This window comes from Erigeron canadensis, chromosome 2 (assembly GCF_010389155.1).
Source record: "Erigeron canadensis isolate Cc75 chromosome 2, C_canadensis_v1, whole genome shotgun sequence".
NCBI classification, from domain to species: Eukaryota; Viridiplantae; Streptophyta; class Magnoliopsida; order Asterales; family Asteraceae; genus Erigeron; species Erigeron canadensis.
Genome location: NC_057762.1, coordinates 31,852,974 through 31,871,097, shown reverse-complemented (window position 1 = coordinate 31,871,097; position 18,124 = coordinate 31,852,974). Strand labels below are relative to the sequence as shown.

At 31.3% G+C, this 18,124-nt stretch overlaps 3 protein-coding genes across 3 annotated transcripts; all 3 read right to left on the bottom strand.

The window, feature by feature from the left end:
• Positions 1 to 314: 314 nt before the first annotated feature.
• LOC122588087 lies at positions 315 to 863 on the bottom strand. The gene has a single exon (XM_043760229.1). It carries the CDS (start codon positions 861 to 863, stop codon positions 315 to 317), a length of 549 nt encoding a protein of 182 aa, XP_043616164.1.
• A 2,789-nt stretch (positions 864 to 3,652) lies between these two features.
• LOC122588086 (F-box/kelch-repeat protein At3g06240-like) lies at positions 3,653 to 4,357 on the bottom strand. Its single transcript, XM_043760228.1, has one exon. The coding sequence runs from the start codon at positions 4,355 to 4,357 to the stop codon at positions 3,653 to 3,655; it is 705 nt and encodes a 234-aa protein (XP_043616163.1).
• Positions 4,358 to 15,638: 11,281 nt separating this feature from the next.
• Positions 15,639 to 16,521, bottom strand: LOC122588085. The gene is made up of 2 exons (XM_043760227.1): positions 16,074 to 16,521; positions 15,639 to 15,985 (listed from the first exon to the last, which is right to left on the bottom strand). Exons 1-2 carry the CDS (start codon positions 16,519 to 16,521, stop codon positions 15,639 to 15,641), a joined length of 795 nt encoding a protein of 264 aa, XP_043616162.1.
• Positions 16,522 to 18,124: the final 1,603 nt, after the last annotated feature.

Below are 18,124 nucleotides of genomic sequence, written 5' to 3'. Positions count from 1 at the left end.
GATTTTTATGGTTTAAAAAAAGGTATGTGAGAAGTTTTTCATCCAACTTAGGTGCCTAACAGCCTCATATTCCCTTCCCATATATATATATATATATAACTAGCTAGAACATATATAGATCTCAGATGCTGCAAAAACTCTCCACATATTCTATGGTTTCGGTTGTAAAAACATCGTCCAAATCTGTGCAGATAATAAAGCCTTCAAGTGAATCTTTCAACACGTCATGAATCAGACATGTGCTGTTGTTGTTCTTTTCGCGATTCTTTGTAATAACTTTCCCCTCATCCAGAATACACATTACGAAAAAATATTCAGATATCATCCTTGAAAGTACTGCTGTACGTCGTCGAACGTGATTCCCATATACCATGGTCCTTCATTACCAATAACTCAAATTTAACAAGGTCGTCGTCCAAATCTTTATAGTAATTCAGCAAGCAAAGACATCCATTTATGGTACCCAGAGTAGAATAACGCATTCTACGATCGTATGGAACTTCCATCTCCACTAACTTCATCTCCTTAACATCTAGAGCCAGTATCAAGACGTACTCGTCCTTGCAGCATACATTCCAATACAACAATCCATTTAAAAACGTGCCAGCATGATTAGGAAACTCATAAAACCCAATAGATGATTCTGACATTGCGCTCCATGATTGGTTTTTAACACTGAAGGCACACAAAGAAAATAATGAGCTACTGGTCTTATTTGAGCGATTAGGACCGAGTAATGTCACAATCTTTACATCGTCTTGGGTTGCACCATGACCCAATCCAAACGCTACGACGATCTTGTTGATAAAAGGTATCTTGGGGACCTTTTTTAACACTCTAGTCAATGGATTATATAGCTTCATAATTACGTTAGATGCTGGACTGTGTTGATGAAATTCAACGACTAATAGGACTAACCCATTGGTTGTTCCACCAACAGTTACTGGCCGGTCGTCTATCTTTAAATAACTTAGGAGAATGAGCCCTCACCATACGATACAGATACCGGTTGTCGTTTTCAACTTTTCCTATCGTCTGACAATAAGGGTGGCCCGGGATAAAAAATTTTCGACGTGATAAAGAGTTCATGAGGTCGGGAGCTGAGATCAGACGGTTCCATTGTTTAGATACGCATCTGAACCGGCACAAAGATTTTGTAGGCAACCGAACAAGTATGTTGTTGACAATCTCATCTGGGACATGTATGTCGTCGCTGTCTGCCATTGATAAATATTTGAGTTTACGTATAGTACTAAGAAAACATAAAAAAAAGATGCATATAGAAGCGTTAAGATCGAAATTTATGGATGGGATAATTAAACCCTACAGATGTTATGCAAGTTGGGCCAAACAAACAATGATATTTATGCAAGTTCTTGAAACGGATGGGCCTAAGAATTATTCTCCCTGAAATTTGGAGTGATGGTGATGAGGCTAAGAATTGTTGGGCTTGAAATTTGGATTAATGGTGATGGGCCTAAATATGATTATGAGTAATGACTACCAACTAAACGTGTTCCGGCCAGAAAATACGTTCCCAAAGTTTGAATCGGTTGAGTGTTCGCTTTTCAAAATCTCATACCCAATAATCTTGGAAAATATAATTCTGCAATTAACGAGTACTTACGCGACAAAGCGGCATCACCTTTGTTGATTTTACCAAATTTATGTTTGATAATGAAGTTAAAATCTGCACAAATCGACCCATTTGGCGTGTTGAGGTTGGAGTTTGAGCTGGCCCTGAATATTTTGGTAAAACCCAATTAGGATTGGATATGGATTGTCAGGCCTATGAAATTCTTACCAATTAAAACAGGAATAAAAAGAAGCGGGCCCGTGGATCTTGCTAACCTAATTGGACATCCCGCTGATTGCTACACATAAGATTGCGTTTTCGGTCATCATTTTTTTATTCAAATATTGGTTTGCCCACGCGTAAAAGTTTTCTTGGTTCGTCCATCCCATGGTAATTCGACCATATACGTTAAATGGATCGATTTGGGTAAGCAAATATAGGAACAGGTCAAGAATATTCAATTATCAGTTTACCCACTTACTCCTTAAACCTTCAGCTGAACTAAGGTTGAAAATATTCGACCTGTAATAACCCACATCATCAACTCATGTGACTTGTTTAACCTAGAACCAACCCGTCAACCCCATATTTCAGTTGAAGGTTCAGTTGATAGTTCTCATTCATCCTTTCTGGCCGAACATGGCAAAAAGCAAACTATAAATCGATAGCAACTAATGGATAAGGCTCGATAACCAGCGGGGCTAAAGTGAATTAAGCAACCTATGGAAGCTGTTCCAGTATGATTTCATGGTTTTACTAGATACCAAAGTACTTTAAATTTAATAATTATGTTTCAAAGTGACGTGGAAACGGGTCATTAGATAAAAGATAATTCATCACATAAACAACGCATCAACACAAGCTGGAAAAAGGGGGACCGTGTTTACAAAATAGCCAAACAGGCTGAAAGACTCCCAATGTCTATCAAATGGGTTGAGTTTCATTTTCATCTTTCACGGGTCAAACATAAAAGGTTACCTAACAGGGGAACAAGCCAAAGGGGTCGAAAGGAACACGAATTCTGTTTTTTATGTTCAAGTGTCATTCTTTCGAAGATGAAACAATCCCGAGCTACAAACAGGTGAAGAAATTTGCTCTCTGGGTATCCAAAACAGAGAAGATCATAGCTGTCTTATAAAGGTGAATCGTGTCCAAAAATATGATATAATAATTTACAGGTGAATATATAGCAGTTACTGATCACTAACATATTACTACAATATTCTATGTTATTTTATTTTCGATCTTCATTTTCCGTATGCATATATATATATAGCAACACATTGATGGGCTCCAATGGGTTCATAATAACAGAAGTGACTACTAATGATCTGAGTTCCTATTCCTCCTGCCTGTCAATGTTGTCCTAAAAGTGTCTGTAAACATCACAGTAATTAACTGTTTCTACTGGACGGGAAGATTTATACGAAAAATTCTGCACGATTTTGAGAACTGGAATCAACTGGAGAAGCTGTTCTAATGTCTTCCTAGAAGCAAGCACTTGGAGATCAATAAAAACACTTACAATGATATACTAGAAGACATACCGGCCGGATCATATCAGGTCATCAGCACAGCAACGGAGCAAGGTTCTACAAAGCTATGAATAACAAGGCTATCTATTATTGTCCAACACATTTGTATCCTCGAATGCTATTTTAAAATAAACTATAAACTACGGGTATATATTTAGTCATCTAACTTCAACAATTTGATGTTAAATGGCTCGGGGTCAAGAAAAAGTTAATTATACAAAGTTAAACGATTCAGTTGCAAACATTTGAAAAATTAAAATTGGATGCATAACTAAGCCAGTATTATTATTAACCCATCAGCAGACTATATATGCAAATTGTGTCTGTTGGCACTTCTGTGCTAAAATCAACTAAAACCAAGCTTTTATTTTGTCATATACCAAAGCTACTACAAAGAAATCATATAAAACTAGAGCATATATATATATATATCAGATGTGGCAAAAACTCTCCACATATTCTATGGCTTGTTTTGTCCTTTTTTGGTTAAAATCTGTGCAGACAAGAATGGGTTCAGATGAATCCTTAAACAGGTCAAGAATCAGAAATGTGTTCTCGTCACGATTCTTAATAATAACTTTCCCACATTCAGAATACACATTGCGCGGAATGCGTCACAATTCATCCTTGAAAGTGTTGAAGCCGAGCATCCTTTTAAACGTGGTTCCCATATACCATGGTCCTTCATTACCAATAACTGATATTCGTCATAGGAACCTCCTTTAGGACAAATCAAGCAAAGATATCCATTTATCGTTCCCATAGTAGTATCATCAAACATTGTATAAGCTGGAACTTTTATCTCCAATAACGTCATCTCTTTAATATCTAGAGCTAGTATCAACGCACTAGAGTGATCCTTTAATACACGCCAATACAAAAATCCGTTTAAAAACGTGCTACCATAATCAGAAAACTCATAATGCCCGATAGATTCTGACATTGGGCTCCATGTTCTGTTTTTAACACTGAAGACGCCCCAAGATAATGACATATCACAGTGGTAAACTCCGAGTTTCACAATCTTTAAATCGTCTTGGGTTGCACCGTGACCGAATCCAAACGCTAAGTTCTCGTAGATATAAAGTGGGGGTGGAACCTTTTTGAACACTCTAGTCAACGGATTATATAAGATCATATCAGCGCTAGATAGTACTAATAGGACTAACCCATTGGTGGTTCCGGCAACAGTTACTGATCGTGCATCTTTAAAAGGAGCACCGGCCTTCACCATACGATACCCCATTATCATGTTTTCACCGCTTACAACATTTTCTATCGTCTGACAACATCGGCGGGCTGGGAGAAAGATTTTTCTACGTGATAAGGACTTCATGAACTCGGGATTTGAGATTAGACGGTTCCAATGGTTAGATACGCATCTGAACCGGGACAAAGATTTTGTAGGCAGCCGAACAAGTATGTTGTCGACAATCTCATCTGGGACATGCGTATTGGTGTCTGCTATTGATAATCGAGCTTACGTTAAAAAAGGAAAAGCAAGAAGCGTTATGATCGAAATTGTGTAATTTATAGATGGGCTGGGTAAACCCTAGCTACATACAAATGTTATGCAAGTTGGGTCAAACCAAAACAATGATACTTGGGTAGTGATAAATATATGTACAATTATATATAATGTAGGTTTTTTCCTACATTCTATTATCTTATCATATTATTTTATAAATGACTTATTATAAGATTTCAAATTATTACATAAATATGGTATATGGTATGAATATATTTACATTAGGTGAAAGATGAGTTAGAAGATAACTATACAAAGTTATATAATTATTTGTAATTGTTCATTTGAATCCCAAGGACCAAATCTTAGTCATTTGATCATTTCAATCAATAGCTAGGATTGAAACTTATGTCTTATTTAAAAAATAAAACACGGAGGGTCATATATGTAAATTTGCTTAACAAATTTTTTTCCCCTTTCCTATTCCTAATAGAAACACACACACACAAACAAACACACACTCTCTCCCTCTATTCTCCTCCTTGGACGGTGACCACCACCACCACCACCACAATCTGGATCTTCATCTCAAACACTAGCAACAACAACAACAACAACAAGTGGAAGATGATGTTTAAGATGTTATTAGAGTGATATTTTATATAGTTTATGTTTTTTATATAAAAAAGGGATAACCACATAGGCCACTTAAAGATTCAATTGTTTTCCTTTAGGTCATCCACTTATTAAAAGGGAACTTTAGGCCACCGAAGTTTATATCTTTTTTCATTTAAGACTACTTAGCTAAGAAACTACATGTTATGTCAATAATACTTTAAAAATATGGTAGAAAATAAATATTTTTTTATTAACTCAATTTTACATGTCTTCATAGTTAATTAAATAAAGTTAAATAACTAGATATTCGGATTATCAATTGGTATTTAAGTATCGATTTGTGGGCATTTTAATAAGGAAAAACACAAACTCATAAGATTTGTTAAAAAATTTCATAAAATGCTATGATTATTTTATAATAATGATTTTGTTACACGGATTTGATGCCATATAATTGTTTACCCTATTTTTTAGAGCTAATATTAAAAATTTAAGAGTATATAAGGCTTTGTAGATAGCTATTTATCTATCAAAATATGTAGTTTTTTTTTTTTTGCTAGATTGTCTTAAATGAAAAAAGATATAAAACTGGATGGCCTAAAAGTCCCTTTTAATAAATAGATGGCCTAAAGAAAAATAATTGAATCTTTAGGTGGCCTATGTGGTTATTATCCCTATAAAAAATGGATAAACAAACTATTTTTATCCATGATTTGTAGTTTTTTTCTCTTATTTTTGTTTTTTATATGATAAGAAGTTGTATTTTTGGTTGTTGTTGTTTAAAATTTTTATAATGAGTTTTGCCCACAAAGTGTTTGATGAAATGTCTAAACCAAAATGTATGTACTAAATCAAATTTGATTATATACGTATTTACTGATTGTACAGTCAATCATACTTGATTGTACATTATTCTAAATTTTGAATTTGTTAAATTTGTGTTTTGTAACTTTGTTTGTGCAATCAAATTTAATTATGTATTGAGTTTTTAGTTACCTGTGTGTTTGTGAGTATATGTCTATAATCAAATTTGATTATGTGTTGATATTTTAGTTGTAACAACCGTACTTTTTAATATTATATTTCTGGAAATTTTTATAAAAATATAGATTTTGTTGTTAAAGTGTTGGATCTATAAAAGTTAGCACCAAAAAGGTGGATATGTGTTGATAGTTTGTTAAGTAACTTTTTATATAAAAAGATGAACATGTTTTATATAATATTTGCATATATATTTCTGGAATATTTCATAAAAATATACTTTTATATTGATGGATTTTTGATGGATAAAGATTTATGCTTAAAAGTGTTGATTTAAGTGCATGCATGCTAGATTTAAGAAGGTTGGATTGTGAGATGAAGCTAGGCTTGTCATAAGTGGGAAAAAAAAATGTTAATATTATTGTTAATATTCTGGAAAAATTATTATAATGTCAAAAATATGATTATGGAACTAAACAAGTCAAAATAGGCTTGAAATCGAAAACCGAAAACTTGTAAAAATGCACTTTTAGCACCCACTTGCACCAAAATCAAATGACCAAGAAAATATCACAAAGTTACTGTGAAAAATTGATATTTATATTACAAAACTCAACTTGGTTGGTTCAAGACAATAACAAACTTAAAAATCACTTTTTCAGGTCAAATAATCACCAACCGAAAGCACAAAATTGCACATATCACACCACTACCACAATCACGACTTGGAACATCAAAATATGATGGATATTCTGGACAAAATGAAACAAGAACAAAAATCCCTTTTGAAGCACTTAATTTGCTTAAGAAATGAGGCAAAAATCACTATTTCGATAAACGATTTTCATGTTTAAAAGTCCTCAAATTATAAGGACACAAGAGAGGTTGAATGGTTATAAATTTTTAGTGATAAAAGGTGCCTAGAAAGGCCTGGAATTTTTGGACAAAAACTCTTGTGGTGATTTCTAAGTGTTTTTATGAATTAATGAATTTAAAAGGGGTTTAAAGGATAATTAAATCAATAATAAATTATATAAATCATGAACTTGGACAAATTCACATAACCAATGATAAAATAACTCAAACCTACTGTAGAAAAGTAATTACAAGAAAAGAACCAAGTTTCATATGATTTAAGAATAAATAACTAAGTTAAAATCACAAATTAATCACTATTATTAAATAAATAATAATAAAGCTTAAATAAAATATATAAAATATAACCTTACAAGTTTAAAAGCATAATAATCATTAGATAATCACAATATAATTATCTATGAATTTTAAAGGTAATTTAAGAACCTAAAAGATAATTATAAAGAATTATTTAATTAATTAATGAATAAATGGAAGAAATAATTAATTAAATAATAATAAATCAAGGAAATTAATATAAATCAGAAAATATATTTTAAGATTCATAATATTACAGTACCAATATCAAATAAAATTACAAAGCTAAGCATACAAAAGAAATCATGCGTATCAAAGCCAAACTACCGAAATTCCAATAAACGCGCAAAAAAAAAAACGTATAACGCGAAAACTACTCTTATCACCTATTCTAATTTTAACCAAACATTTTGAACATCATAATACACTTTGATTCCATAATTAAGTAACAACCAAAGATAGGCAAGCCTACTAGCATACATCTCATGATCTAGTTTACTAATTCATGTAACACACACTTACGTTGTGTATATTTGAATACCATAGTTTAGGCTTGCTTGAGGAATGACACCACTAGGCGCATTCCACATACTTGATCAGCCCCTAACACCCTCCAATCAAGTGAGTCATAGTCCCCTTTCAAACTATTTTATGTGTTTAACTTTCGGGGTGAAAAGCATGATAAGTAAAGTTATTTTATACATATATACGAAGTGTTTCTTGAAAGAAAGTTTGATATATGAAATGACTCTTGATAAGTATGATTATGATATGAAGTTATAACGTATGTTCCAAGTGATAATTGTTATATGATGAACTTGAGTTCTGTCAACCCGTTTTCTTTTCGGTACACTACTATTTACTCCTAAGGGAGGCCTGTAGTTAGATAGTTGCGCAACTAGGAGTCGTTCACCCATCCAGAGCGTAACGGTGGAAGGTTGGTTGCCTTCGTGATGACCATCACTTCCGGTCCGACCATTAGGGTGTTCTAGCTACGTAAGTTTAATCGGTCGTCCTCATGGCACGACCCCAAGTATAAGTAAGGCACTTGATTGACAGCTTGTGCAAAGATAAGAAGTATTATAAAGCTTGGACTTGAAAACGGTAGTAGTAGTGGCTCAAGTATTTATTCATCAAAAAGCTATTTAAGTTTTGCCCTCGTGGTTAAAAGAAATTGAAGTTGAAATGATTGGATATTAAGATTTGAGTATTAAGATTTGAACGTACGTTTTTGGAAAAGAATATTCATAAAGATATTTGAAGACCCTTCTTGGTGGTTCTTTATTTTTGGTCATAATTGGTATATTAATATGTATATGTTGCTAGTTAAAAAGAAACCTATGAACTCACTCAACTCTCGTAGTTGACACTTTTTCTTCATGCTTTTCAGGTTTAGAGCAGTAGGTTTGCTAATGGACCGCCTCTGGATGTTGTAATTGTTTGATGTTTGAAGGCTTGTAATGCAAACATGTATCTTTTTAATTCGGATTTGGATTTATGTAATGGTTTTAAACAATTGAATTTGAACTATGTAATCGGTTATTTTGGGATGATTTTAAGACTTTAATTATGATGTTTTCCATTTAATCTTTTGTACCATGTCGTTCTGTGGCATCTCGTGTTTCCGCCGTAGTCGGGGTGTTACATTAGTAATTTCTATTTTTGCAACTTAATGTCTAGAATCAAATTTGATTATGTATAAAGATTTTAGATATTTTGATTTTGTAACTTTGTTTGTACAATCAGATTTGATTTTGTATTGAGTTTATAGTTACCTGTGTGTTTGTGACTATATGCGTACAATCAAATTTGATTATGTATTTATGTGTTGATATTTTTAGTGATTTCAGTTTTTACAACTTTATGTATTCAAAGTTGATTATGTATAAAGAATTTAGACAAAACAAATGGGTTCCATATCAAAAAATTATTCAAAATAAAATTTGATTTTATGCATATAGTGTCAAACTTATACAAAATCAAATTTGATTTTGTGCACATATTGAGACAAAACAAATGAGTAAAAATCAATAATGATTTTAGGCATACAGTGTAAAAAGCTATACAAAATCAAATTTGATTTTATGCATACATTTTTACAAAACAAATGAGTTCCATACCAAGAAACCTACACAAAATCAAATTTGATTTTACCTATACGGTTTCAAAACCTATACAAAATCATATTTGATTATGTACAAACTCATTTATAATTTTGTGTAGCACATTGAGTCAAACCAAATGCCTTCCATATAAAGAAATTTATTCAAAATCATTTTTGATTTTACTCATAAAGTATGAAAACCTATTCAAAATCAACTATTCAAATTTAAAAATGATTTTACGCGTACATTGGGAAAAAGCTATACAAAATCATATATGATTTTTTATAGCACATTGAGACAAAACCAAATGAGTTCCATACAAATAAAATCATTTAAAATCAAAAAATGATTATAAGAATATAGTGTGAAAAAGCTATACAAAATCATATATGATTTTATTCTTATATCTAGACAAAAAAAAATTGAGTTCGATATCTATAAGCCTATTCAAAATCACACATGATTTAATATCAAATCACATTTGATTGAGTATTGCATAAGGTGTTTGATGAAATGTCTAAATCAATGTTTGATAATATGATTTAATCAACTTTATGATTCTGAATTAAATTTTTTGGTGTATAGGTTTGTGGATATAAACTCCATTTGTTTTGTGGAAATGTATGAGTAACATCAAATTCGATTTGTTATCTGTTATTTTTTACTTTTATGTTCATCATCATATTTGATTATGTACAGAAATTATAGAGATTTTTGTTTTTCAAACTGTATGTGTAAAATCATATTTGATTTTGTATATAGATTTTATAAATTTGTGTTTTGTAACTTTGTATTGTACAATCAAGTTTGATTTTGTATTGAGGTTTTGGTTACTTGTGTTCTTATACCTAGAATCATATTTTATTTTACTCTTACAGTGTGAAAATCCTCTATATAATGAACTATTCAAAATCAAAAATGATTTATGCATACATTGTGAAAAACCAATTCACAATCAACTATTCAAAATTAAAAATGATTTTACGCATACATTAAGGAAAACCTATATAAAATCATATATGATTTTATATAACAAATTGAGACAAAACCAAATGAGTTCCATACAAAGAAAACCATTTAAAATCAAAAATGATTTTGCATATATTTTCCGGGTTTTTACATGGTAGCTTAGGGGATCTATTGTTTTCCATCTTTGTCTCCATCCTCACCAATGAAATTACATCTTTATACCCGTGCCCATCCTTTGGTCAACTTGGAGATTCCCCAGTTAGAATGAGTTCGAGTATCACATTTCCCATCGGACGCAGGTATATTTATCATTTCTAGACTTAGATATGATATTAATGAAGATTGGGCATTTATCATGATTCGGAAAGGAAATTGATATAAACTTGCCTGAATTGTGGATTCGGATTTTTTTTTTTATTTTATACCTGATTATTCTTTTCAAAATCCAAATTTGTTGTCTTTTTATTGTGGGTATTAAAAATTGATATCAACTAAGATCTTCCACATAAGATTAATAGTATTATTGATTATTAACTGGGTTATATATATTTAGTTAATTTTATTTAAAATATTTTAATAGTTTTAGGTAATTACCATTAGGAAACTTGTCTAAATAACAATAAGACAATTATCATTAAAAATAATAATAATAAGAATAAAAAGTGGAAGTTGATTTCAGTATTAATTAGCATGAACTTTTGAATAAGTTATTTATTTTCTTTCACATAAATTTTATTTTCATCTATAATGCGAAATTATAAACTCAAAACAACATAAACTCATGTAGCTTTAAAGATTTAGCATGATTTATTAAAGTTCGTACAAATGTGTATCTTTTTCTTATAGAATTATCTGTTAATACCAAATGTATCAAATTTTGGAAACGTTCAATACTTAAAAACAAAATAAAAATAATCTGGATACATATTACATAAATTAAATTGTAATGAAAATTCTTTGATTTGTAACTTTCAAAGTGTTATCTAGAATCATATTTGCAATAGTTTATATTCATACCATTTTTTATTGAAAAAAATATAAAAGTTAATAGATTAGATGTATGTGACATAATTTCTTTCTAGAGCTGCGTAATATTATTACAAATAAAGTCATTAAGCAAAATGCTTAATGACATAACAAAAGTACAATTACAATTACATTATTTGGAAAAAGAAACACAAAATAGCAACGGATCTCTAAATATTTCTTAAAACCTGAACTGCGAAGATTATAAAAAATTTATAAAAAAATTGAAGCATAACAAATACTGATGTTAAAACTTCTAAAAGTTGATCAATTGACAATTAAAGTATTCAAAAAATACGAACCTACAACAATGTAAATGAAAGAATAATCAGCTTTATTAAATAATATAATAAATTAGGACTAAGAGATTCTTGTTCTTGAGATTGTCTTTCTTACACCATCAACCTCATCCTACAAAGATAAATGATAAAAAAAGAATCATAATTAATTATTTTACTAAACATTATAAGTTACAATTCATTCAAGACGACGAACTTCATTTAAGTCACATGCAAATTCATTCTTCTTTTCATTCTTGACGTGATCGATGTCTTGAACGTTTTACAGAAAACATGTACAACATATATATATATATATATATGTGGTAGAGATCCAGAGAGAAGGTTCTTAAGGAGAGAAGAGATAGATAGTCCGTTTTTTTATTTTTTTTTAGCTTGTTTTTTTTTATATGTTTTTTCATTTTTTTTCACTTTTTTCATTCTTGTATTAACTAATTCAATCCATAAAAAAAATTTAAAATAAAAATAAAAATTTCTAACCCGAGTTAGTGAGTTATACATGTAAGAGTACGGTACAGGCTTCGCCCTTAAGGATATTAATAAGGGGTAGCTGGTAGGAGTGATAGGTCATAGAGGCTGATAGGTCATAAGGGATGATTGGTGATGGGGTGATCTACCTAACGGCTTCGCCCTTAGCTATCATGGGTCTGAGAGGCTTCGCCTATAGCTTACGGGCTATGCCCTTTTGGAAAAAAAAATATTTTTTAAAATTTTTTATATGAAATTGGTTAATTAAAGAGGGAATGAAAAAAGTGAAAAAAGGAAAAAAAGTTCAAAAAAACAAACTAAAAAAAAAATAAAAAAATGAACTTTCTCTCTCTTCTCTCATTAAGGTACATTCTCATTTGATCTCTATAATATATATATATATATATATATAGTTAAAGCAATGTCATATGGAAAAATATAAATGTAAAAACACAGTAGAATCTCATTGCTGCTTGAAACTTACGATGTATTCAAATGAAAAGTAAAGGTTTGTAATTTTTATAGTGGAAATTATCAAATCCTTACCCATTTATAAAGATTCTATATTAACTAAGAATGTTTGAGTAAAGCACAATGAAAATTTTTTACTTTCTTTTTCCGTATACTTTTGGTTGTCATTCTTGCCTCTCGGTGTTATGTATAATAGAATTTAAACATTTCCATGTTTGGGTATTTAAGTTTTAAGTTTTAATATTGTATTTGTCATTCTATATTTAATGTTCAATCACATAGATTAAACAGGAATGTGTATGCATATGTAGTAAAAGTTGTATATAAATTACCAAGTTTCTATATATATAAAACTATGACTTTGATTTTTTATTTCAATGGCTTAGATTAGTTTTCTTTAGATTTTCAATGGTCAAGATCCACTCTTAAAATAATTTTTTCTCTTGGCTATGGTAGCCATATATATATATATATATATATATTAAAAGAGTATGAATCCTAGCCTTTTCAAGGCTTCTTCAAATCTAAAGTTATGCTAAAAAATTGTCAACTAGGATTTATCCTATGTGTCATCTCCAAACTTTTTTATATATATTTATTTAAATTTAAATTTAGATAGATTTAAATTAATTAGGTAAACATTATATCAAATCAAACATTATAATTACAATTATTTATTTGAGACATTAATTCCATCGTTTTTCTTTTAAAATTATATTCAATATATATTTTTTTAATAAATCTAAGTTTTGATAAGATATTCAAGCATATTTAACATTAATATTATGCTAACTAAACCAAATTTTAATTATCATATCATATTAAAACCTTTGATAATTCAATTAAATAACTGCACATCGTGCGGGTAAAAAACCTAGTATAATATATAATTGTAATTTGGGTATATTTATATTTAAAGGCTAAACCCTACCGATGTTTATCTCAAATCCAAGATATGATAGAGATATGATGTGGAATTAGACATATAAAACAAACAAATACTCCGTAAATTAAATTAAGTCATTCTTTAGCATTCCTTTTCTTTCTTTATTAATTAAGTCCACATCATATGTCATATTTGTTTATAACCATTATTTGTAAATTGTTTGTAGATACATATAATGTAACATTTTCTAAAAGTATATCTATTAACTTACCCTACTCCAAAATTAGCCACAATTTATTTTAAACGACAACTAAATACTTTATAGCCTCAACTTCATTCGGGATCATCCAATGGCTAAAGGCAACCATCAACACGACCAAACCAGCTAGACAGAGCTAAGGCTATGTGGAGTGAGGCAACCCCAGCCCCGACGCAGCCCCTTTACCGCCTGCTACATCGTCTCGGCGGGCGGCAATTGCCCAAAAACTTGCCTGCCGATCAATTTTTGCCGCCCCAGTTTTCAAAATTTTGTGACGTTAAAACGGCTAGTTTTTGTTTAAAAAAAAATTTTTTTTTTTTACTTTAACCATTTTCCATTATAAATACCCTTCTTCACTTCTTATTTTATACATACTTCTCTTTTTCTTTCACTTTTCTTTCTACAATATATAAAAATCATTCAAATGGCAAGAGTTTGGACCCGGTCCGAAGAAATAAGTTTGGCACGAGTTTGGGTCGAGGTGTCAAACGACCCGTTGTCGGATAACTTTCAAAGGAACAAAACGTTCTGGATGAAAGTAACCACTCTTTTCCTTGAATATGAAAACCAACCATCGACATATCAAGATTCCGATGCGGTGTCCGCTAAATGGCGCCGCATGCACACAAGCATTAACGTATTCAATATGATGTTCAACCGTGTGAACGAAGGTCACAACGATGGACACGATGCAATGGTTGCAAGGGATTTGACCGAGTACAATACGGTATCTTGACACAACGGTTTTCAATACTTGGAGGAATGGGAATTGATCTGAAACAATCCGAGACTTAGAGATAATTAGTCGTTTTGTTGTCTTGTGTGATGTTTGGAATAAGTTTTAGTTGTATTGTTTGTTTTTTATTTGAAATAAAGTGTTGAAAAGTGTTTTTTATATTTTAGTATATGTTTTTTATTACATATAAACTTATAAAACAAAAAAAAAACAAAAAATAATAATAAAATAAGGGGGAGGGCTTCCTTTGAAGGGAGTCTCACTCCCACAAAAAGGAGGGCTCCCTTCAAAGGGAACCTCCGCCACATGTCAAAAGACGCCCCTATGTGGAAAGCCCTCTTTGCCCCTATGTCGAAAGATACTTAAAAAGATATTGAACTTTATTTATTTAACTAAAAATTATGTTTACATGAAATAGAAATTCTTTTATTTTGAATATTTTCTTAAACTAGATTAAACTCATGCGTTACATAATGAATAACAATGTTATATTATGCGACACATGTGTGTTCTCTTACGCTATATCCAAATATAAACTATATACGTATATCAAAACAGAAAAACATGAATATAGAACGTCATATACGAGAAGTGTGATGTATAAAACAAAGAAGCTATAAATGTATGACACCCGGTCACATTGTAAGAGTAATTCATCTAACAGCTTTAACAATTTGAGGTCTTGGGGTTAAGAAAATGTTAACACTAAGTTAATTAGCAGATTAAATTGCAAAACGTGGGAAAAGTAACACTATGCATAATTAATTAGACCCTTATTGACCCATCAACATGATCATGCCCGTTTCAGTTGACATACAAGAAGATCCCTAACTAATTAAGAAACTAATTTAAACCAAGATATCATAAACATAGATCAGCTTCAGATGTTGCAAAAACTCTCTACATATATATTCTATGGCTTGTGTTGTCAATTCTTGATCATAATCTGTGCAGACAAGAATGGGTTCAGATGTATTTTTCAGCAGGTCAACAATAAAATATCTGTTCCATGTGCGATTCTTCAAAATAAATTTCCCGTCGTCCAAAATACACATTACTCGGAATGCCTCAGAAGGCATCCTTGAAAGTAGTGTCGCAGTCGGGCATTCTTTGAAATGTGATTTCCATATACCATGGTCCTTCATAACTATTAACTGATATCCGTAATGGAAATAATGCAAGCAAAGACATCCATTTATATATTGTACCCAAAGTAAAACGGTGAAATTGCTCTCTACCATATGGAACTTCTATCTCGGATAACGTCATATCCTTAATATCTAGAGCCAGTATCATAAAGTGATCCTTTTTGCGTATACTCCAATACAAATATCCGTTTGCCAGCAAGATGATTAAAAAGAAAACAGAACCTGGAAGATTTTGACCTAGTTGTGCTCCATGATTGGTTTTTAACACTGAAGACACCCAAACATAATGACCAATTATTATTAGAGAGATTAAATTCGAGTGGTGTCACAATCTTTAAATCGTCTTGGGTTGCACCATGACCGAATCCAAACGCAAAGTTCTTGTTGATAAAAGGTGCGTTGGGGACCTTTTTTAGCACTCTAGTCAATGGATTATATAGGTTCATAACTACGTCAGATGCTGGAGTGAATGGACAAAAATTAAGGACTAATAGGACTAACCCATTGGCTGTTCCGGCCACTGTTACTGATCGTTGTTTAACTTGAAAAGGAGAATCAGCCCTCACCAAACGATACCCCATTATTATGTTTTCGCCGCTTGCAACTTTTTCTATCGTCTGACAAAATTGGCTGGCCGGGACAAATATTTTTCGATTTGATAAGGACTTCATGAATTCAGGATTTGAGATCAGACGGTTCCAATGCTTAGATACGCATCTGAACCAGGACAAAGATTTTGTAGGCACTCGAACAAGTATGTCGTCGAGAATCTCATCAGGGACATATATGTCGCTGTCTGCCATTATCGATGATGGATTTTACGTAAAAATTAAAAAGAAGCATATATAGAAGCGTTAAGATCAAAATCGTGTAATTTATGGATGGGCTAATTAAACCCTACAAATGTTATGCAAGTTGGGCCAAACAAACAATGATATTTAGGCTAAACCCTACAAATTAATTAAATGTGTTCACTTCATATATATATCCCTCTTAATTAATTTGTTTGCCATCGATCCGTTTGTGTAACATATGTTCTATGACAAACAGTTAAATAAAAAAAAGTTAGCTAAAAGAGGAACAGGTTATAAACGGGTTAAAAGAAACCAGAATTCTAATTTTCATGGATTAAACCACCTAAATCTTTTTACTAATGGTTTTAGATTAATCCAATGTTTTGAGACTGTGAGGAGAGGAGGCTTCAATTCAATTTCTGGTTTTAATAACCCACCTGATTGGGTCCTTCCCAAGTACAGACCCAAAATTAATTAACTTTAAAAAAAATTTAAAAAAAAAAAAAAAAGTCTTTTAAAGATAAAGCAATTCTGAGATATGAACAACTGAACAAGCCCCAAAAACTCACACATTAGTGTAACATTCTGAGTTCATTTTTCATAAGTATTTATGTATCTTTTGTCCTTTTAGCAAAACCCGTCAAAAAAACATAAATCATAAGTAGAAAGCAACTCATGGATAGGCTCGATTGGGGTGATCAAACCATCAGCAAGGCTGAAGTGAAGCAACTTAGATCATGCTGTGAGATGTTTCCTATATAAGATTTTGTGTTTTTACTAGCAGTTACCGAGGTTCTTAAAAACTTATGTTTCATGCTAACGAGGAAACGGGTCAATTGATGACATCAAGTTGATCACAGATCGAAACAATGCATCAACACAAGTTGGAAAAGGGAGGACCATGTTTGTAAAGCGTTTAGGCATTTTGATATGATAATAATGGACTAATTATAATTATAATGATATGTAAAGTAGATAAACTTGATTATGTTAACTATGTATGATCATTAAATCAAGGCAAATTATATATTAATTGTTACGAACTACATTACACTGAACGGAAAAGACCATACTATGCCAAAACATAATTAGAAAACATCTTATGAGGATTAAATCGCAAACCCGGATAAAATCTAAAACTTGGATACATAATTATTAACCCATATACAAATCATGCGAGCTATGGTATCAATAACTGTTTTTGTCTGCAATTGTATATATGTTTAAAGAAAACTAATATATAAAACCAAATCTATCTGTATTACTAATTATAATTTCACTTAATTACCACAACTAGCTTGATCAAAGGGATGATCCTGTGAAATTAATTAAGTAGATCAAATGGTGAAACCCGGGTCTGCTCATATTCTATGACTTGTTTTTTCCATACTTGGCTGTTATCATCATCTGTCGACTCAAATTCATAATCATATACGCCCCGTTGATATGAATCTTTCAACAAGTCGCAGATTATGAACTTCTTTGTGTATTTATTCTTCATCATGATTTTTCCTTCATCAAAAATACACATAGCATTGAACGAATTTCGAAAATCAGGCACCGAAAGTGATAACGATGTCAAGCAACTTTTTCCCTCAAAACCACCTTGTTT

What these genes read in the sequence shown, in the direction of transcription:
- LOC122588087 (XM_043760229.1), bottom strand. Translation starts at nt 863, where the DNA reads ATGAAGCTATATAATCCATTGACTAGAGTGTTAAAAAAGGTCCCCAAG.
- LOC122588086 (XM_043760228.1), bottom strand. Translation starts at nt 4,357, where the DNA reads ATGGGGTATCGTATGGTGAAGGCCGGTGCTCCTTTTAAAGATGCACGA.
- LOC122588085 (XM_043760227.1), bottom strand. Translation starts at nt 16,521, where the DNA reads ATGGCAGACAGCGACATATATGTCCCTGATGAGATTCTCGACGACATA. An exon ending in TGCGTTTGGATTCGGTCATG is followed by an intron (nt 15,986 to 16,073) that starts GTGCAACCCAAG and finishes GGGTGTCTTCAG; the next exon opens with TGTTAAAAACCAATCATGGA.